The sequence below is a fragment of the Mustela nigripes genome, chromosome 9 (assembly GCF_022355385.1).
Source record: "Mustela nigripes isolate SB6536 chromosome 9, MUSNIG.SB6536, whole genome shotgun sequence".
Taxonomy (NCBI): domain Eukaryota; kingdom Metazoa; phylum Chordata; class Mammalia; order Carnivora; family Mustelidae; genus Mustela; species Mustela nigripes.
In genome coordinates this window covers 52,503,640-52,526,274 of record NC_081565.1, presented here as the reverse complement: position 1 = coordinate 52,526,274, position 22,635 = coordinate 52,503,640, and the positions used below count along the sequence as shown (strand labels likewise).

Below are 22,635 nucleotides of genomic sequence, written 5' to 3'. Positions count from 1 at the left end.
CCGAATCTTGGTTTCGGCTCAGGTTGTGATCTCAGGGTTGTGGGATGGAGCCTGTTGTTGGGCTCCATGCTCTGTATGGAGCCTGTTGGAGAGTCTCTGTCCTTCCGCTCCTCTTGCTTGCGCTTTCAAAGAAATAATCTTTAAAAAAAAAAAAAAAAGGTATACTGAGGGGTGCCTGGGTGGCTCAGTTGGTTGGGTTTCTGCCTTCACCCCAGTTCCTGACCCCAGGGTCCTGGGATCGAGCCCCACACCGGGGTCCCTGCTCAGCAGAGAGTCTGCTTCTCCCTCTCCTCCCCACTCACACTCTCTCTCACTATCTCTGTTTCTTTCTCAAATAAATAACTAAAATTTTTTTTTAAGTATCCTGAAAATATTAAAAAATAGAACAGAACAACCTAAGTTTGTGATCACTAATTATTGCTGGGGAAATATAAAAGATGTGACTTTTGGTTTTTACTTCTGGTATCCAAAATAATTCACTGCTGTGTATTCGCAAAATAAAATAATATTGTTTATTTCACTTCTAATTAGGGTCCTTTCACAAATCTCAGAATATACAAAATTTAAGTCGGACTTAGTGATTCAAACTGCAATAGGATAATGAAAACAGCTGCAAGGATCAGATGTTTACATTTCCATCCCTGGTAAATAGCATAATACTTGTCACATAGGAAGTTCCCGTTAAATAGTAAGGAAATTACCGAGCTAAGCGTGTTCTGTAAGGTTGCATACAGTTACTATAAAGCATATTAGTGTGGTTTTATGACCTATAGATTTTGAATTGGTAGCAATTTCCTAATTATTAGTAGAGGACTCTCTTTCAGTGCCGTCTGTTTCCTTATAGGACCTGTACAAATCAGCCTTCTTTTATTTCGAAGGGACATTTTACAATGATAAAAGATACCCGGAGTGCAGAGATTTAAGCAGGTACAATTTTCAAAAATCTTCTCGGTTTTTCCTGGTTCTAGTTCTTGGAATAGATCTCCACACATCCTGTTAACTGGTCTGTTAAGGGTCTTTGCCAAAGAACTGTTTTGTTAAGACTGTTTGGTTGTTTGTTTGGGGATCAGAAGTATCTCTCAGTTTAAAATATATTCAGTTATTTCATCTGGTTGGCTTAGGTATTAGTAAGTTAATCACAATTCTTACTTCAGGAAGAAACTTCCTAGCAAAGACCTGACACGGACCATTTCAAAATCTTTGTGTTATCTACTATCTTAGAAACGACAGCAAATCTTGGAATGCTTGGTTGGCTCAGCCAGTAGCTACTCTTGATCACAGGGGTTGTGAGTTTGAGCCCCATATTGGGTGTGGAGCCTACTTTTTAAAAAGTCTAGCAAATCTTGTATTGAGCCATAGATAATCTGAGAAACTAACTCCCTCTGAAACACTTCATTAGTCTTTTTCATATTTAGGTGATAGCAATAAGTTAGTCTTACTGTTTTTTCTGTTTGTCCAGTACATACTGTTGTTTGCCCTAGATGAGTGTGTAAATACATGGTTAAGTGTATAACATGAAAAATGTATAGCTTATAGTCATGTTAATTAGCTCATACTTTTGCTATCAGTGTCCTAGCAACTAGAACATACATGTATATTGCTTTTGATTATGTGGGCTATAGCTGTCAGTGTTTACCATATTAGAAGTTGAAACTAAGAAATATTTCAAATATTAACTACTCCCATCACATGTTAATATTAATAATTTGGGGGAGGAAATAACTGTTTTTCAGAACTGAATGAGACAAATGGCAATGTTCTGAATTTTCCATTCAGTCTGAAGTAATAAAACACATCATGTAGCCGTTAGAATACTGGAGAGAATAGGAGTTGAAAAGGGCAAATGACATTTTATCACAAAGATCCTTTTGACTTCAGGAACCACACTTTGAGAACTGTTGCTCTAATGGATAAAGACACATTCAGAGTTCTTGATTTCTACATGTGTCAACCACTGAGATTTTCACCTCAAGGTGGCAATTGTCCAGTTTATTGGGTGAGCCAGGCTTTTGAAATACTTGTAGTCACAAACCATTTTCTGTCATTTTTAGATTTTTGTGGCATAATGAAATATCATCTTTTTCCCCCGCTTCAGAACTATCATTGAATGGTCAGAGTCCCATGACAGAGGCTATGGAAAATTTCAGACTGCCAAAATGGAAGATTTCACCTTCAATGACCTGTTTATTAAACTGGGTTTTCCTTACTTATATTGTCACCAGGGGGACTGTGAACATGTCATTGTCATCACTGACATAAGGTAAGTAGCAGCACTCAGAACATGGTGTCATTTGCTCTGTTTTCCTTTTCTTGATTTCACAGTGTAAAAGCACAGGCAGTTGGAGTTGGTTTGTTTTTAAGATTTTACTTAATTTGACTTTAGCGAGAGAGGGAGTGGGAGAGGGAGAAGCAGCCTTCCTTCTGAGCAGGGAGCCCTATGTGGGGCTTGATCCCAGGACCCTGGGATCATGAACTGTGCTGAAGGCAGATGCTGAACGACTTAGCCACTGAGGCTCCCCTGGTTTTGCTTTTGTTTTTGTTAAGATTTTATTTATTTGACAGAGAGAGATCACAAGTAGGCAGAGAGACAGGCAGAGAAAGGTGGGGAAGCAGGCTTCCTGCCAAGCAGAGAGCCCGATGTAGGGCTTGATCCCAGGACCCTGAGATCATGACCTGAGCTGAAGGCAGAGGCTGTACCCACTGACCCACCCAGGCACCCCTGTTTTTAATAAGAGAAATAGTCAAGCTAGTCACTAGCTTGGCTTGGGACCAGCAAAATCATGTCTGCTTTCCATGGACTGACCAACTCTCCATCCATTTGTATCCTGTCTTTATTTTGGGAATATCTATAATAGAAATACTTGATTAGAGTTGTCAGAAATCCATAAATAAGTGTCTCCATTTGTATATCCAGCAGGCAGTAGCCATCCACTTCGTGTAGCACTTTGTATCTCCTGTTGCGGCTTTTGATTAGCAAACTTGCAACTGTGTATCTAGGTTTCTTGTCTCTTTCCAGAATTTTAAGGAGATCAAAGGGAACTGGGGGGAAGAGAAGAGTAATTCTAATATTTGACAAATGTGAAGTCTTAATGTTTTCATCAAGTATAAAGTGAGGACTAGGTTTTTTTTTTTTTTTTTTTTAATATTTTATTTATTTGACAGACAGAGATCACAGGTAGGCAGAGAGGCAGGCAGAGAGAGAGGAGGGAGAAGCAGGCTCCCCTCTGAGCAGAGCCTGATGCAGGGCTCGATTCCAGGACCCTGAGATCATGACCTGAGCTAAGGCAAAAGGTTAACCCACTGAGCCACCAGGTGCCCAGGACTAGTTTTTTATAATTAAAGATTTTATTTATTTATTTGAGAGATAGTGAGAGAGTATGAGAGGAGAGAAGGTCAGAGGGAGAAGCAGACTCCCTGTGGAGCTGGGAGCCCAATGCGGGATTCCATCCGGGGACTCTGGGATCGACACCTGAACCAAAGGCAGTTGCTCAACCGAGTCGCCCAGGTGTCCGAGAGGACTAGTTTAAAATAAGATTTTATTATAATTTTATATAGCTTGGGTTGTGTCTTTCTCATGAATTAGGCCATTCGTTTCCTTATTTAGGAAATCTGTAAAGGATCAGTATATAGAAATAAGCCCTGCTCCATCCCTGCTTTAATTCTGAGACCATTTTTAGGTTTTTTGTTTGTGGAGCAGTGATACACCCATACTTTTTATTATACCAGTAATAGGAAATGATGCCTTTACAAAGTCCCTGCCTCCACATTTCTTGAAATTTAGTGACCAGTTTCCAAAATTTACCTGGCATGCACTCATTCTTGGGAAGGTCCCCAAGGAAGTACTCCAGACTTACCTTTAGTAAACCTTGAAATAGAAAAACAGGAGTGCAGGGGCGCCTGGGTGGCTCAGTTAGTTAAGCATCTGCCTTTGGCTCAGCTCATGATCTCAGGGTCCTGGCATCGAGTCCCACGTTGGGCTGCCTGCTTCTCTGTCTGCTGCTGCCCCTTCTTATGCTCTCTTTCTCTGACAAGTAAAATCTTAAACAAACAAAAAAACCATGAAGGCAAAGCAGAACAGATAATGCAGGGAAAGGAGAATCCCAGCACGATGGCCATCTAGCCAATTCGTCCGAAGACTAGAGCACAGCGGAGAACTCGGGAAGGAAGGGTGTCTAGGACTGCCATGTCTCCCGCTTGTGCATTAACACACTCGACAGTGCGGTTCTCATTCTGTCGGGAAGTACAGAACTAAATTGGCGAGAGGTATGTGCAACCTAAGCAGATGTGAATCTGAGAGAAGTAGCTAGCTGGCAGCTTCTGGCTTGCAGCTAGAGAACCATGTATTACATGATAAAGGGAAAGTTAGGGAGTTTTAGGTGCAAGTAGTAATATTAATTTGGCAACATGTAAACGTTGAATATTTAACCAAAGTTATTTTGGTTCTGTAGAGGGATGTTGAGGGGATAAATTCTAAAGAAACAGTTAAATGTTTCAGTAGCCCTTAGGGGAAGGAAGTAAAGGAAGCAAAGGGCCAGGGGGCCAGGAGAGCTCATAAACTCCAGTTTTGTAGGACTGAAAATTATATACATTTGATAATGTGTTACATTTTATATAAGCTTTTCTGCCTGCTCTTTCACTGAAGCGGAATGTGCCTGAGAATTAGCCTAAGATGGAAGACAACCCACTTTTCTGTTATTTTAGTTTATCATTTCTTACTGTACAGCAGTGTCATCCTTAAACTCAAGGCAATATGGGAAAAGAATTCATGCTTATTTATTTTTTAAAGATTTTATTTATTTGACAGACACAGCAAGAGAGGGAACACAAGCAGGGGGAGTGGGAGAGGGAGAAGCAGGCTCCCTGCAGAGCAGTGAGCCTGATGAGGGACTTGATCCCAGGACCCTAGGATCATGACCCAAGCTGAAAGCAGATGCTTAATGACTGAGCCACCCAGGTGCCCCACAATTCACGCTCATTAAACATCTGCAGTGTGGGATGTTTCTAAGGAAATTTTTAGTTTGTTTTTTTTTTTTTTTAAGATTTTATTTATTTATTTGACAGAAAGAAATCACAAGTAGACAGAGAGAGAGAGAGAAGAGAGAGAGGGAAGCAGGCTCCCCGCTGAGCAGAGAGCCCAATGCGGGACTCGATCCCAGGACCCTGAGATCATGACCTGAGCCGAAGGCAGTTGCTTAACCCACTGAGCCACCCAGGCGCCCCGGAAATTTTTAGTTTTTAAAAAAATTTTTTTAATTTCACTTTTTAAAAGATTTTATTTTTAAGCAGTCTCTACTCCCAGTGTGGGGGTTGAAGCCACAACCCCCGAGACCAAGAGTTACATGCTCTATCAACTGAATCAGGCAGGCGCCCTTTAAAGAATTTTTAGATGTAATTTGGACTACAAGTCATTTTTCAAAAAGATTTTATTTATTTGAAAGAGAGGGCACATGAGCAGGGAGGAGGAGTAGAGGTAGAGGGAGAAGCAGGCTCCCTGCTCGAGCCTGACACAGGGCTTGATCCCAGGACCCTCGGATCATGACCTGAGCTGGAGGCAGAAGTTTAACTCCCTGAGCCACGCAGGCGCCCCTGCACTACAAGTCATTTTTGTCTTCTAGGTGGATTTAATCATTCAGTGCCATTCCATAGTCTGATCGTTGGTAAACTCTTACAAGTTTACTAATATTTTTTTTTAAAGATTTTATTTATTTGACACAGAGAGGTCACAAGTAGGCAGAGAAGCAGGCAGAGACAAAGAGGGGGAAGCAGGGAGCCTGATGCGGGGCTCGATCCCAGGACCCTGAGATCATGACCTGAGCCGAAGGCAAGGCTCAACTCACTGAGCCACCCAGGCACCCCTACCAATCATCTTCTGATACGAAGTTGATATATTGCTATCCTTTCTTACTAAAAGACAAAAACTAAGAATAATTTTAAAATTAAGGTCAGGACCTTTAGAATACTCTGGCACAGTCCCTTTCATTTTCTGGATGACGAATGTAAGGTCCAGTATGGTTAAGGAATTTATTCACACCCAGTCAGCTGATTAGTGGCACAGTAGAGACTGATTTCATTAATAATTCACAAATTCTGACACCTAAAGCTAAAGTCTTCTATCAGTTCACATTATACCAGGAGTCTGATTTAGATTTTAATAAAGAGGATAGTAAACAAGAGCCACGTAACACATGACCAAATAGATAAAATAGTTGCTCATACTGTCTTCCAGGAAGGTGGTGAGTGTTGAGTAAAGCAGGGGCTCTCTGATGGAATGTGTTCAAGATCTGCACGCAGACTGCCCTCTTGGAGGGTCATAGAGCACATGACCTGTTCGGGAAATTTCACCTGAAAGAAAACATTGTTTAATCCCAAATGATCTTCAGGAGATGTTTTCTTAGAACAAAGTTTAGTCAGACCTAGTGTAACAAATAATTTTATACCTGAGTCTTTCCTAAGGAAAAAAATTGAAAAATATATCTACTAGGTTCTTAATGTTGAGGAACAGATGTTTCTTCATCGATAACAATTTGCATTTTAATATATTCATTTACTTCTCATGTACAAAAGGCTCGCACATTGTGATGACTGCTTGGACAGGACACTTTATCCCCTTCTTATCAAGAAGCATTGGCTGTGGACTAGAAAATGTTTTGTTTGTAAAACATACACAGCCAGGTAAGTGGTATCTATTTCTTTCTTCAAATTTACTGGTTTTCAGTAAGTCAAGTACTTTCCATTTTTGGTATTTCGGTGTTTCCTATTTTAAATTTGAATCTGAGAACTTACACTGTGGGGGTATGAATAAAAGAAATGGTTTTATCTAGTACATAAGTGCTGCAAATTAGCAGGTTACATTTAAACAGTAAGGAAATGCATTCTGTGTAGTGAAAGTCCAGAGCTGGCTCAGACTTTGGATCTTTAGGGAGCCATGTTGTCTTTCTCTCTGCAGTCTACAAAATCAGCTTCATCCACGGCTGCTCCTCCATGAAAAAACAATACAGCATTCAGTATATAGAATGAGGTCAAAATATGGGTTCATAAAATTTTTACTTTATGTGATACTTCACGTTTAGTTTGGTTTTTAACTGTGGATCAGGGTCAAAAAATTCTGAGGAAAAAAGAATATTTGTGTATCAGATTTGGGGGTGTGGGTTCTTCCCATCCCGCCCCTCCCATGAGCTTTTCTAAATGATCAGTAGGAAAACATGGTAAATCAGTTATCAAACTGAAAATCGGGGAATGTTAAAATAGACCATGAGATGCAGATTCAAATAGATTGCTGAAAAAGTCTTTCATCTTCCCATGACCAGTAGTAATGTCTCAGGCAAGAAAACATCGCATCAATTCAATGTTGCCCATATTCCCATTTGCATACACTCTGTAACATTTTATCCGGACTTCTAGGTAAAACACATGGGAGTTTCCAAATTTGCCAGGACTAATTTACCAGTTAAAAAGATAAGTTACAGAAAAGTTCATCAGGTCTGTAGCATCTAATATATTCCGTTTTTTCAAGATGGCCAATTACATTTTAACAGTTACTTGGAGGATAGGTTAAGTCATACCAGAAGTGTACATAGGGTGCTTTCACGTATGGATTTTTATTTTGCTGTACTTACTTTTAAGAAGTCTTTAAGAGAAACAGCCTTCTGCAGGGTTTCTGTTAGTTGCCCTTTTGCCTTGCAGAGTATTGGTAGTGATATTTCTGTATCTATATGTATACAAAATTGTAGAAAGGATTACAGTGTATTAAGATAGGATGACAAGGCAATAGTGGGAATGTTACGTTTCCACATCACTACAGGTCATAATGCATTAAAGTTTGAGAAAGTTGATTGTGATGGTGTAATCTTTTTTTTTTTTTAAATTACAGATGGGTAACGAACAATGACAGTTTTGCACCAGAGGACCCATGTTTCTTTTGTGATGTTTGCTTTCGGATGCTCCACTATGATTCAGAAGGCAACAAACTAGGAGAATTCCTTGCTTATCCTTACGTTGATCCTGGAACCTTTAATTAATAACAACAAAAAATGTACCTGTGAAGTAACTGTCCTCTTGGATGGTTACTTTATTTCCAGAAGGTGCCACTGAAGAACAGGACCCACCTGAAATATTCAGCTAGTTACCCACATGCCAGCAAAAGTTCACATCACAGGTTTTTTGTTTTGTTTTTTAAATCATAGTTTTTCTTATAAAGTAACTTCTGTTTAGAAATATTTTTTTAGTGTTCATTTCAAAATAAGGTTTTTATTTGATGTGTTTGCCCATTTTTTAAGTGTGTTTATTTTACTTAGTTGTAGGACTGCTTTATATTTTTTTTGGCCATTCTGTGATATGCCTATTCATTCTGTGTCCAGAGTACTTATTGCTAATCTGTAGTTAGAAAAATTCAGTTAATCAAATCATACATCAAGTGGTGGAGGTGTTTTGAAAATTCTTTGGAAAGAAAAAAAAATTCTTTGAAGAATATGAGAGTTGTATCTTGTACCATGAGGCTTCCAAGGTAAAGATCCTTTAAATACCTGTGATAAAAATGAGGGGGAAGAATACAAGTGTATTTAACAAATACAGTATTAAGAGTAGCGATTCTGTAATCTGATCTCACAGTGGGCTCTTTTGTAATACTAACTTTTTGTTGGTAGAAACTAGTAGGCATACTAATCATTTTAATGAGACTCACTGCATGAATTATGAATATAAAAATACTTCGGTATATACTCAGACCTTCACAAAAGTCACATTTCAATTGATTCATTTCTTGAGAACTTCTTCAGTTTAATATTATGCTTAAGAAAATAGATTTTGGGGCACCCGGCTGGCTCAGTCGGTAGAGCATGTAAGTCTTGATCTTGGGATTTTAAAAGTTTGAGCCTCACACTGGGTGTTGAGATCACTTAGAAATAAAATCTTAAGAAAAAAAAAATAGATTTTCTGTAATATGATCATTGGGACATGGGAAGTCAGGATCCTGTGGATTGCCAGCTCTGATTCACTCATTCTTGCGCAATAAAAATACCCAGGATTCTATATGCAAAAACAAAGAAGTTTTCTGGCCCAACTCTTCCAAATTCCTTCAGCCCCCTCACCCTGACAACACTGTGTATTCACATCTCTAATTGTGGGCAATAGGACACCTGAGATGAATTCCAAGATCTAGATCATCACAGAAAATTATGTTTTCCCAAAATCTTTAGTTTTTGGTGGAAAGTTTAGTTTTAAGATGTTTAAGAATGCTGTAAAATAGTTCCTTTTAAATGTGTTATTATTTAAACTCCACTTTCTCTCTCCTAGGTTATTTATTTAAATTCAGCTGAGTTCCACATTCCCTGGATGGCTAAGAACAGACATTTACCATATAAATAAAAAACTGATGAAGCCTTTAAGCCTGTATGTTAAAAGACTGGCAGTGAGATGTTTTATGGCCTTAAGTACTACATATCCAATTAAGTTGGTGTGCAGAGGACAGGCACCCGTTTCTGGTATGTGTAGTGATGGTCTCATTCACTGATTCAGTAAACAGACTAGAGGATCAGTAAAGAGAAGAGGTGCCTCCCATGGCTGGCTTAAAATACTGTCTAGATTTTTACTTTCATGTTTCCGATGATGCTAAATCGAACAGATTGAAAATGCTGTTAGAAAACCATGTTTACCCAATTCCTATAAGTTCCACAGCTAAAAAAGAATTTTTGAAAGTTTTTTCTTAGAGAGCCATTGAGTGTGAAGGTAGAAGGGCAGTGAGAGAGAATCCCAAGCAGACTCTGATCCCAACACAGTGTAATCCCAGGACACCGAGATCATGACCTGAGCCAAAATCAAGAGTTGGACGGTCAACTAACAGAACCATCCAGGCACCCCTGCTTCCTTTTTTTTAAACTGTATTCCTTGTAGGTCTTGCATTAGTATGCAAGGGTCTGTTTATCCTTCTTTCTCTCCAAATTAAACTCTAGTTAGTTAATATATAGTGTAATATGTTTCAGGTGTTTACTTTTATTTGTTTCCATTTCATATTCTCAAAACCGCAAATTCCAAAATAATGCACTGTATTGTCCTAACAGAAGCATTAGTCCGTGTGTGGTCAATTCCTTTTAGTGGACAAAGAAGAAAGACCGCTAAAATGCTACTGCTAGTGAAATTGATTTTTTTAAATTTAAAGATTTTTGTCAGCACACACAAGCAAGGGGAGTGGCAGGGAAAGAGAGAATCAGGCTCCCCACTGAGCGGGGAGCCCGATGTGGGACGTGATTCCAGGACCCTGGGATTGTGATCTGAGCTGAAGGCAGATGCTTAACCAACTGAGCCACCCAGGTGCCCCTTATTTTATCATTTACTAAGAATCTTACCCTGCTGGTTCTTTTTTTTTTTTTTAAAGATTTTATTTACTTATTTGTAAGAGAGAGAGAGTGAGAGCGAGCACAGGCAGACAGAGTGGAAGGCAGAGTCAGAGGGAGAAGCAGGCTCCCTGCGGAGCAAGGAGCCCGATGTGGGACTCGATCCCAGGATGCTGGGATCATGACCTGAGCCGAAGGCAGCTGCTTAACCAACTGAGCCACCCAGGCGTCCCACCCTGCTGGTTCTTGAGGGTACTTTTCCACCAAAGTTAGAAAGGCTCAAATATCTTTATGTTATCATTTCCCCTTGTGAAATCTAGGGTTAGAAAGACTAACCTAGTCACTCCCAGAATTTGCCCATGTATTAAGTTTATCAGTTACAAGTCGAAAGGCCTTCCAAGTTTGAAACAAGCCTAAAAGAGTATTTGAATTAGGGACTCTATAGCTGTAAATTTCAGTATTAAACAGGACCTAAATTATATATGTTATTTTATCTAATGAAGAAAAGCAAATATGAAAATATGGTAATGAACTTATTAATCAGCATTCTCCGTAGTTAGAAATGAGATTTTTTAAAAAAAAGATTTTATTTATTTGATAGAGATCACAAGTAGGCAGAGAAGCAGGCAGAGGCAGAGGGAGAGGGAGAAGTGGGCTCCCCGCTGAGCAGAGAGCCCAATGCAGGGCTCGATCCCAGGACCCTGGGATCATGACCTGAGTGGAAGGCAGAGGATTTAACCCACTGAGCCACCCAGGCACCCCTAGAAATAAGATTTTGGTATGACAGCTGAACATGCACAAAAGCACTATTTAGAAAAGCACTGTTTATCTTTAAATATTTTTCAGCCTTTGTTATCCTTACGGATAATTTTACCTTCTCTTAATCAAATCATAATGTCTTTATTATCTTTAAGGTTAGAGAGTTCCATAGCACACATTTGAAAACATTTTTCCCTATATAGCAGCTTCATTTCTTAAGGTTTGTAATTATGGGTTTGTTATTTCTGATAGATCATCCTTTCTCTGACCAATGGGACAAAATAAGGTGTTAGTAAAGCCCTCACAGAACCTTATAAAAGCCTTTGCTCTTATATAGGATTAGTTGGCTGACGTCATCTTGACCTGACATCTTCAATCAGGTAAGTGTGTGCCGGTACACTACAATCAACGTATCAGCAAAAACCGGGTAAAAAAGATCATCCTAGTTGAAAGCACAGGATGTATTAGCAGAAGGTTTAATTAAGATCATCAAGTTGTTCATACATTCATTTTCTCCAGTTAAGATGACACCTCTGAAATGTCTCCAGAGCAGCTAAGCAAGCTTCCAACAACTCATTCTGAAGGGCCCTGCTAACCTCTTTTGAATGTTAGTGGATGGTTTCAATAGCACAAAATAGGTGGTTTATATGTGCCCCGCAAAAAGAGGAAGACATTTTTTTCTCTTGACCAACTGCTTCTGAAAGTTCTTAGTATTTAGGACTTTATAAGAGTTCGGAGAGTAGTAGTTACCTGTGAATAAGCTTATGACCAATAGAAAATGGAAGGCCAGTTATATTTTCACACTACAGTAATCAACTGTTCTGCATGGCCAGCCCAAACAAATCATACACAAATTATCACAATGCTGGTATATGTATCTCCTGAAGCTGAATATTCTGTAGTTTCTCAGTAAACTACATTGATCTGTTGGGTTACAGAATAAAAGAGAGTGAACAAAAAATGACATTTTTAGTTACCTATTTCCCCAGCCAACACAATCTCTATACCAAGTTAACTAAGAAATTACTCCCTTGGAAGCAAATCCAAAATTCCAAAAACACTGACAAATAGCAAAGAATTAATTTACTAGTAGAGTTTTGATAGAAAAATCCTTTAATCAAAACAAGTTTACAATGTTGACACTTATGGCTTAACTAGAATAAATCTGTCCAAATTTAAATTATATTAAGGACCAGCTATAATGTAATATCAATAGTTCCCTTAACACAGTAGGTCCTAGTTCCATTGTAAGACCTCTCAAAAAGCAGAACTCCAATTATTGAAATAATTCAAACTTCTCATTTATAGATGAAAACCATTATCTGAGAGGTCAAAACATACAATGCATGTCACATGCAAACACTGATACCAATTAAGCCTTTTCTCTGTATTCATAGTTTCAAAACATGAAAAGTGTCCTTTAGCTACTGAAAACCACCAACTGACCTAATCAAAATATCTTAGAAATGCTATCTGTTAAGTTACCCTTAAATTTTAACCTTGGTTTACCCTGATTTAGTCCGTATCCATGAATATACGAACTATCAACGTACTCCTTTACTTTATCTAACTGCCTCGGAGCAACGTATTTCTACTCCTTACAAGTCTGTCACATGGAGGATCTCTAAATAATAATCCCCTTCTGATATAACCATGTTTTTCAAATAGGTTAGTTTTCTTATATAGCATTTACTTCTACTATTTACTGCATAAGAATCATGGAGTTTTTTTTCCCAATTAAAAAAATACTTAGTGACTTCCTTAATGAGTGTGACTTTTTTTTAAAAATTCAGAAACACGAGACAGTTCTCAAAAATAAACTTTTATCATTTTGTTTTTAGTTTCAGCTACTAGTGCCTGTAAGGATCTTAGATTGTTGAACCCTAAAGCCAGATTCATTCCTAAGCATACCTCTTTCTGCTTTCTGTAGGAAAGTCCTGTGACTTCACTCAATTCCCAGCCATAATACTAAATAACCTTCAAAAGTTAACATGAGTTTTGTACCTTGTAGAATTGTCAGTTGGATATCTAGTTGTCATACAAAAAGGCATACAGACCACAAACTGTTACAAAGCAGCAGGATAATGTAGCACAACGTAGACTGGGAGATTAAAATTAACTTTTGATAAAAAGAGTGAGTACTTGTATAGAAGTAACATTTTATCTACCATAAAAATGCATAACTTCTACAAAACCCACAAACAGTGAAAAGACAGTCTGGTAAATCCAAGGTTTGTAAAAACTATGCACAAAACCCACGGTATTTGGGAAAAAAGGAAAGGTTTATACAAGTAGCAGTTTTAAAAATGTAACTTTTTTCTACTATCAATTACACATTAACATACACACACTAATTGAAATTATGCTACAACCAAATGTCTGGAAAAGCAGTTTAACATTTCCTAAATGGATTTTCCCTCCCATTTACTGAATAATGTAGCTGTTAATACTGCACAAGTACAATTAGCAATAATGTTTAATTACTTTCAAACAAATATAAAGGGATTTTCTCCCTCAAAACAAGTTTTCAACATCAAAACCTATGCTTATAAAAATTTAAAACTTTCAACAGTCTAAATATTTCAAATGAAAACCATTACAAACTTCTCAAATGTTCTTTATATTCCAGGTATATCAACCTAGTTATCCAGTGTGGAATCCTTCAGAGTCTCTCTTTCAGTCTCTCTCTCTTCACTGGATGACCTAAAGGAAGGAAAGAAAGGTGTGTTAACTGGGATTAGGGACTTGAATTCTTCAGAAAACATATTAAATCCATGCATTGTGTTTTTACTTTTAAAAATACTTGATTATCACCAAATTATTTTTTTAAATAATATTTTTGTTCAATTCCAACTTTAAAATGAATTCTCATGAAAATTATATATGAATTGCCAATATATTACAAACTTTAATAAAGAGAGGGGTGATACAGACACGACTTCCCTGAATTTCAGGATTAGAAGGGATGCTTGATTCTAAGTCCTTCAAATGTATAGCAGAAAAAAACCAAGACTGGGATAACCATAGTCCTATAACTAGTTATTTAGAGGCTATAGTAGAAAATAGCCTGTAATTCTAGATCTCATTTTTGTATTAACCTGTCACAATGCAAGAAAGTATGAATGTAAGTCACTCTTAAAGCTGTATCAGTGAAAAAGTCCAAAGAAGAACAATTATTTTAAACTGGATTCCTACTATCTAGCTGTATTCCCCTTGAATACAGAAAAGCCAATCGTAAATTACAAAGTTTTTGTTTCCTTTTTGATTTCTATCTTGCTTCCTGAGTTCAGGAATTGAGTGATGAAAATATAATCCTATATAAATAACCTTGGAACAGCAATGCGATTTAAAAATTAAAAATATAAATGATCCATTAAAACATGTCCTCACTTTTTCTTACTGCTGGCCTCGTGGTTGTCTTTGCTTTCTTCACTGCTATCTCCATTATGTTGTGGTTGATTACTGTCTTGAGCATCAGATCCTCCATTTAGAGTCTTTGAACCTTTAAAAAGGTTCCAATGGAAAAACTGTTAGAGCTTCTAATACTTTAAGATGTCCTCTAAAGAGCCAAAATAAAAAGTAAAAACATGTCCCTAAAGTTTCTAATACTTAGTACACCTCATTTGAAATGACACTGTAATCTTTTGGATAGCTGAGGCACACTGATAAATTGTAGGGTTACTATATACAGATCTATGGGTACAAGAAAGGGGGGATTTTAAAGATTTTATTTAGTTTTTAGAGAGTATGTGTGCACAAGGTGGTGGGGGAGGGCAAGAGAGACAGAGGAGAAGACAGGATCTTAATCAGACACCGTGCTCTATCTCACAACCCTGAGATTGTGACCTGAGCCGAAATCAACAGTCGGGGTGGGGCGGGGGTGGTGATGGTGGTGGTGGATTATTTATTATTTTTAAAGATTTTATTTATTTAGGCCCCTGGGTGGCTTAGTTGGTTAAGAGTCTGCCTTCCTGGCTCAGGTCATGATCCCAGGGTTCTGGGATCAAGTCCTACCATCAGGCTCCCTGCTTGGGGAGCCTGTTTGTCCCTCTCCTTCTGCCTACAGCTCCCCCTGCTTGTGCTCTCTTTCTCTGTCAAATAAACAAACAGAAGATTTATTTGAGAGAGAGCCCAAGCGCTTGTGCACATAGGGAGAGGGAGAAGCAGAATCCCTGCTGAGCAGAGAGCCTGATTCAGGGCTGGATCCCAAGACCCTGAGATCATGACCTGAGCCGAAGGCAGAGGCTTAATCCACGGAGCTACACAGGTGTGCGGGGTGGGGGGGGATTTTTAATCTGGTCATTCCATTTTTTATAAAAATGTGCATCAAAGTAAAATTTTATATTTTTCCTTGTTACTTCACAACAATGTGTCAAAAGAGCTATTCATAATTAACATGATTTTGTGTCCTACCGAAGTAAATGAGAAGTATATCTTATTTCTAAGAAATCTCTAAGGAGACCTACATCATCATTCCCTGACAAATAAAAATATCCAACTCCTAAGACATAACATGGAACTGGGGGAACTGATCATGAATGGTACTATGGTTCTATTTAAGAATCCATCACAGATACATCCTAACGTATTTGTGGTTGAAATAGCGTATCTGGAATTTGCTTCATAGAGAAACCAGAGGAGGTAAAACAGGAATGACCGTGTACTGAGCACTGCAGGAGCTGGGCGATGGGGACACGGGAAGTTGCTTTCTTGACTATTGTGTGAGAAAAAACAGCAACTGCTAATTTAAGCTTGACTATATGATTTAAACAGAAATTCTTAACCTTAGCTTCTGTTTTTCTAAGTGCCTTATGAAACGTTAGATAAGGTATTAATGAAATTACATATCAAAGCCATTTTTTAAAAGCAATCCCAGCAAACAACTTAAATCACATACCTGTTTGTTCCTTTTCTAGCTTTTTGTTTGGCCCTTTCTTCCCTTGATCTTTGGTTTTATTTGCTTCCTCATGCTGTCTTTGTTCGGCAAGAGATTTATTCAGCACTTGTGTGATCACAGAATCTCCTTCACCAACCAGAAACATATTCTTAAACTTGTTATACAACATTGTAGACTTTTCCATGATAACCTGACTAACTTTGAATCGCCGTATCTGAGAAAACAAAATATACACTCACAATTGTTTTCTTCACTGATTTTTAAAAATGTTACTTCTTAATGAAGTGGTGATGAGGAAGTTTGAAAAATCTGCATGACTCAGATCACTTACTTTTTTCAGTGTTGTAATCATCTCTGTGTGTTTCTGAGCTTGTTGCATTGTGACCTGAAGTGAAGCAAGTTCATCCAAGGCCTCAATACATCTGTTCACATCCTTCACGACAAAACAGTAATTTCATAACTGTTAATTACCACAACCTATATGATCTATTCCTAAAGATCACTTTTAAAATCTCAAACAGGGCAATATAAAAGAACCAGTAATAGTCCCATTTCTCTTAAATTTACACATGTAAAACACAAGAAAATAAAATATGAAGCTAAAAAAGAATATTATTTTTAATGAGATATTAAAGACTTACAAGATTATCAATTTTGAGTGAATTTTTAATTTCAGCATGTATCCTTTGAAGTCGAGAATCCATTGATGTTTCTATAAATTAAAATTTGAAACACAGTAAGTAGTTTTTCCAACACCAGTATTTCTGTATAAATCTAATAAGCAAAGCATAGTAAGATTTGAATTTTTAAAAATGTTCTTCATAATCAGCCTAGTTCACTAAGAAGTTAAGCCATTTTAAGTATTTAGGAAAGCAACATTCATCATTTGAAGAAAAAAAATCACCATCTAGCTACATAGGTTTGTAAGATAAGCAGTCTGTAAAATCCCTCTATTCCAATCCTTACACAGCTGTTTTACCTTACACATGTAACTAAAAATAGAAACTCTATCTGAAACCATGAGATCTGTAAAAAAAATGTGAAAACATCTAGCTTTTGGCAATGTTACAAAAATGTGACCCCAGGTAATAAGCAATAAAACCGTAAGCCTGCATCCTTAGCAAGTGCGCCTGATTAGAATTAAAATATAATGTATACAGAATCTGTTAGGGATTTGAAAAAGCACTTTGGTAGGATTTAAGAACATAAAATGCCTGATTTTAAAACCTATACATGAAAAATTAAGTGTATAATTTCCTTTCTGTGTATTATTTTATACATCTTAGAAAGTGAAACAACTAACCTCGCTTCTTCTCCACTTTCTTAACTTCTGGCTTCTTTCCTTCATCTTTATTCTGCCTATCAAATGTTAACACAAATATTTCAAAACATTGGAACTTGTGACTCATTACCAAATGCCCACATCCCTTATGTAAAAGCTAAGAAATTTTTTTAAAATAGAAAGTCAATAACCTAGATCGTAAGGAATTGACTGTAATTAATGGGACTCTGGAATGCCACAGCATTATTAGTATTAATTACTAAAAACACATGCAAAAATTAACATGCTAAAATCGAATGTTTCAGTGGCATTACAAATAATTTTCAGACTTGTCATGGTGAAATTTTTTTCCAACAATAAATAGTGTTGTTTAAAGACCCAATTTCAGGGTCAGTGGACAAACAGACCATTGTGGGAAAAGAATACCTATAAACATTTCATGAGTTCTATATCACAATTTTTTTAAAAAGTAGCATGTCAAAAACAGACTAATTTTTCCCACATCTCCACAAGGGTAGATAATTGAGGGGTTAAGTTTCTAGGTTAAATAGACTGTTCAAAGATGATACTATGGTATTAAAATGGGTTCCTTTTGGCCAATATTTCAAACTTAAAAGGACATTCACTGACACATACCATTTCACAAAAGAAAAGGTACCATTTTACTGCAGATCACAAAAATAACCATTTTAAAATGAATTCTTAATTTCTAGTACCTTGGCTTTGAGTTCGGGCCCTATTATAAACCAATTGAAATAGACAAGAACAAAACAATATCTAAAAATCAGGTTTTTTTTTTTAAAAAAACTTTATTTTAAAATTTTGGTTACAGTTTCATTTTTGTTTTCTTAACAAGTCTACTGTTTAATCTCTCAGGATTAAAAAAAACAATTATTAAGATTCTAAAGAATTAAACAACAAAGGAATGTCAAGGGAAGGGCACAACTGCCCCATTCTCTGGGGTATCAGAGCTATTCCAGTTTAACACCTAGCTTCAAAACAAAATGAGTTTTTATATTTTCTAAATGAAATAATGTACAACCACCATCTTCTAACTTCCAAACACAAAGCTTCATCTTAAGCTTGGTAAAAAAAACTTAACAGGAATGATGGCCGACCTTAGTATGTAGTGTGTACCTTACAGGAATTTTTTTTTTTTTTTTAACAATCATAACACAGTAATAATGCCATTAATGAAGTCCTCAATTTAGAATCTGCAACATTCTTCCATCAAGGGGGGGGAGGGGGAAATTCAGTCCAATGAGTCTGTCTCAAGATCTTCATCTCTTGTTTGCTCCACTTGTATTCTCTTTTCAGTAACTGGATTAATGCTTTGAGCCCAAAATGAGATATATTTTTTATTACTGTAGATTACATGTTGTTTGGCTGGGAATACAATACAATAAACTTTATTTTGCATAATGCATTTCACACAAGCTGCATCTGAAATGCTTTACAGAGCAAAACTGTCCAAGTACAAAGTTTTGTAATAACAGGAGAAGGAAAGAAAACACAAATATTAGAATTTGAGAAAGTTACATTCGGAGGACATTCAAAAAGAAACTGAAACACATAAAGATAACTTTGAGATAAGAAGGGTTGGGCTAGATTTACTAAGCAACGACTAATTTTATATCTTAATTTGGGGAGCACAATAAAGTTAAAAGCAACAAACAGTCCAACAACTTTTCAGTGAAAGGATAGAGAAGGATAGGTAACAAAAAATAATGTAATTTACAGAAATGGTCAAAAGTCTAACAGAATGGAGGGAGTAACATTTTTGAACTTAAGATAATTTTTAAATTACTCCCCTCAAGCAGATGAAACTGCTTATTAATCATCCTCCAAACAACTAAGAAAGCAGATAGTCAAACACTATACTTGTAGAGACTTTGGCTTACAAATGTATCTTATAAAGAAAAAGTACATAATTACTTAACGAATTCACTACTTGTCATTAAGTATGTCTTCATAACCTACAGCATGTTTTTAAAATCACCTCCATTAACAAAAAAACCAAGTTTAGTTAGAATAACGAAAGATGCTTCACAAAATGCTTTTCAAAGAAAGAATTCAGAAGTGACAATCTCAAGATAACTAGGAAAACAAATGTAATAAGCACATGAAGTGTAATCATCACCAGTGCTATTTTGTTTGCTTTTAATAAAATTACTTTATAGAATAAAATTGAAAGGGAAAGAAATTCCCCATGGTCTGTATATACTGTCTCCAAGTTATCAAAACTTAAATCAGCTTTGAACTTCATTTATATCACACACACTTAATGCAAACCCTGTCAGCCTTTAGATTTACTGGCCTTCTCGGGTTTTCAACTGCTGCTACTATTTTTGCTGGTCTTTTGGGAGTCGCCTGCTGGTGGTATGTGGCAAATAAGGGTATTTAATTCTTTCTCCACCTACATATTATCACCACTCTTTCTATATTTAATACTCAACAAGTGAATAGTAGAGGATGAGGACAGTTTCAGCAAAGCTACACAGTTTAAATCCTATCTGCACTCTCAGTTTAAATTAAAAATAATTCACAGAGTGACTACCTCAGTGAATTTCATCCTCTTACTCAGCAAAGAATGAAGCCTAAAAAACATGATTATCATCATATACTGGAAGATTTTTTCTAACACCTGGGGAAAGTCACTTCTCTAAAAGGCTTCATACAGTCTGGAAAATGAGATTCTATCATTTAAAAATTTCATGCTAGCTTAAAAAGGAAATCAAAATTTAGAATAAAAAAATACTTACTGCTCAGTTTCCATCTGTTCTTCTTGCTTGCGTTTTCTATCTGCTGCTTCTTTCTCATGCTGGCCTTTCAGCATATTCCTTCTATGAGGATTCTGAAAGTTCCTTCCACCTTTTCTCTTCTGTTTTGAGAATTAGGATGAATTTAGTTAACTATCAAGTCAGTGACTAGTGCTTCTGGGATTACAATCTTGGGAGGAAAAAAAGCAACTCATTCTCTGAAGGGACAAATACTTCTATAATTAAAAAAAAAATCTCAGAATTACACATGTTGCTATCTAAACTGAACTTGGCCTTGATGACTATAGGAATAAAAGTATATCAGGCTATTTGCTGCTATACAATGGTTCTCTATACTATGGTTCTGACCTGTTTGTTTACTGACAAGTACCTGTTTACTGACAAGTACGTTGCTTATGCTATCCAACTAAAAATTTTTGGCCTCTAAAGAAAGTATTAAGAAACAGGAAAAAAACCCCAAAGATACAGGACCTGAATCTGTAGATCTCCAAGGCTATACACAATACTGTGTCTTCCTATGCAAAAAGATGTATAGCTTTAATCAAATCCCTGAACAACAGTGGCATTCAAATAAAATATAACTGATACACTAAATAGGCCCGAAGAGCGCTAAGAATTTCAATGTAATAAATAATAAAACTGTATAAATGCATCTCTATTACATCTATCTTCACTGGTCACAGTCCATTTGGTTTAATTTGTACTTTTCTAAATAGGTGGGTTATTGGAAGATTGTTATATAACATTTGATTTCCACATTATAACTGAAAAGGTGACACAAATTTAGAATGTTCAATAAACTAAAGTTTCAAATATGCTTTTTAACACAGCTAGTTCAAGCTTACAAAGAAAGACAAATTCAGTTTTAATCACACTCCTACTTTGAGATACTGAATGCTTACTAGGTAAAAAAGAACTACATAGGCAACTAAAAAGAGAACAAATCTTTTATTTGATAAACACTGTACCTTCTCACTTTCTTGATCATCTCCTTCCTCTTCAGAATCAGAGGTTGATGTAACCCCTGTTTTAGCTAAATTTTTTCTTTTGGATTCAACTTCTTTCTTCCCTTCCTTTTTGTCTGGCTCTTTTCTTGGCTTATCCTCTTCCTTCTGGCCATCTTCATCCTTTTTAAGCTGCTTTTTAGGTTGTTTTTCTTCTTGCCCCTTTTTCTTACTTTTGTCTTCTTCAGTTACCCTATTTTGGAGAATATAGCAAAAAAAAAAAAAAAAAAAAAAAACAAAACCACACACACACAAACCATTTTTTTTTAAGGTATCATTATGGGCTGTCTTTTAACCATATTCTCCCAACTAAATAAGTATTTTGGAGAAGAAAATTTAACATATCTTCCAGTTAAATATAATGTCTTTACCATCCCATCATAAGAGGAAAAGAACATCCTTTTCTTATAAATTAGAAAATACAAAAATTACAGTGCAATTAGGGTAATAGCGGAGTAATTTTTTCCTTTGTTTTCCAAGTTTTTTGTAATGTTCTTTATTTAATGAAAAAATTACCTAATATGATCATATGTGCTAAGATAATTCTTCACTGTGGAGATACAGCAATAAGTTAAGATGGGTGTGACACCTGGATCTTATATTCTACGTAACTGTAAGAATAACATGTTTAAAAAGGACACGCATTGGGAAAAATACAATTGCAGAAGTGAACTGCTTATGATCAAATATGATCACTTTAGAACTCAAAGAAATACTTTGTAAGGTAAAAGGCTCCCAAATTATGCATACAGTGCTAAAATATATGGCAATTATGCAGAATATATAACATAAATAAACATAATATATAACAAAATATATAATATATATGTAATTAAACATAATATATAACTGAATTCACTAGTACTAAGCATTCCCATTACCAGTGGATTTACAGACATCACTAAGTCAAAATTAACAAAATTGCTCAGTAAGCCTAATGTTACTACTGGACGACCTTTATGCTAACTAATATAGCAGAAATAAATACAAGTTATTTTTGGTCCGATGATAGGTTCTAGGAGAAGCAAATGATGCCAATATTTTTTTTTAAAGATTTTGTTTATTTATTTGACAGAGAAAGATCACAAGTAGTTAGAGAGGCAGACAGGCAAAGAGGAAGGGAAGCAGGCTCCCTGCTGAGCAGGGAGCCCGATGTGGGATTCGATCCCAGGACCCTGAGATCATGTCCTGAGCCGAAGGCAGCGGCTTAACCCACTGAGCCACCCAGGTGCCCAAATGATGCCAATATTAACCATAATAATGACTTTTATGGTATATACATCCAACTAAAGCCATCCCATTAAAACACAACTTGAGGCTTGGACAAGCCGTTTAAAAATTCATCTTTTTATCAGTCTAGGAATTTCATTGAGATTTTCAAAAACTATGCAATTATATCAATGGACCTGAGAGGTGCAAGAGATGTCAGATCATTAGTCCAACCCATTCAATTTGATGAAGGAGAAAATGATGGTGTGAAGGTCAAATAATTAGCCCACCTACTATCTCAGTTCCAAATCCAGTGACAGCCTACCAGACAACTGCTTCTTGAACCCTTAAGAGATTATTAAATTGGAAGGAAAAA

General features: G+C 36.5%; 2 protein-coding genes across 6 annotated transcripts in view; one reads left to right on the top strand and one right to left on the bottom strand.

Annotated features, from left to right (window-relative positions):
* The window catches only part of SNAPC3 (small nuclear RNA activating complex polypeptide 3), a 39,725-nt gene extending 27,648 nt beyond the window's left edge, over positions 1-12,077 (top strand). The window contains exons 6-10 of one of the 2 annotated variants that reach the window (XR_009406288.1): positions 845-927; positions 2,096-2,260; positions 6,565-6,672; positions 7,871-8,155; positions 9,292-12,077. Coding sequence is in view for 1 of the 2 variants with exons in the window: in XM_059411608.1 (XP_059267591.1) it covers positions 845-927; positions 2,096-2,260; positions 6,565-6,672; positions 7,871-8,018 (504 nt within the window). In the remaining variant the exon portion in view is untranslated. Of the gene's footprint in view, positions 1-844; positions 928-2,095; positions 2,261-6,564; positions 6,673-7,870; positions 8,468-9,291 lie in introns of those variants that run through there. The other variant, XM_059411608.1, reaches the window with a different exon arrangement.
* Positions 12,078-12,177: 100 nt separating this feature from the next.
* Positions 12,178-22,635, bottom strand: part of PSIP1 (PC4 and SRSF1 interacting protein 1) — a 42,838-nt gene continuing 32,380 nt past the window's right edge. Inside the window, exons 9-16 of one of the 4 annotated variants that reach the window (XM_059411604.1) lie at positions 21,015-21,243; positions 20,029-20,147; positions 17,288-17,343; positions 16,626-16,696; positions 16,316-16,417; positions 15,985-16,198; positions 14,478-14,589; positions 12,178-13,790 (exon numbers count right to left, since the gene is read on the bottom strand). In XM_059411604.1, the coding sequence (XP_059267587.1) occupies positions 13,727-13,790; positions 14,478-14,589; positions 15,985-16,198; positions 16,316-16,417; positions 16,626-16,696; positions 17,288-17,343; positions 20,029-20,147; positions 21,015-21,243 (967 nt within the window). In that variant the 3' untranslated portion in view covers positions 12,178-13,726. Of the gene's footprint in view, positions 13,791-14,477; positions 14,590-15,984; positions 16,199-16,315; positions 16,418-16,625; positions 16,697-17,287; positions 17,344-18,059; positions 18,733-20,028; positions 20,148-21,014; positions 21,244-22,635 lie in introns of those variants that run through there. The other 3 variants (XM_059411605.1, XM_059411606.1, XM_059411607.1) reach the window with 3 other exon arrangements.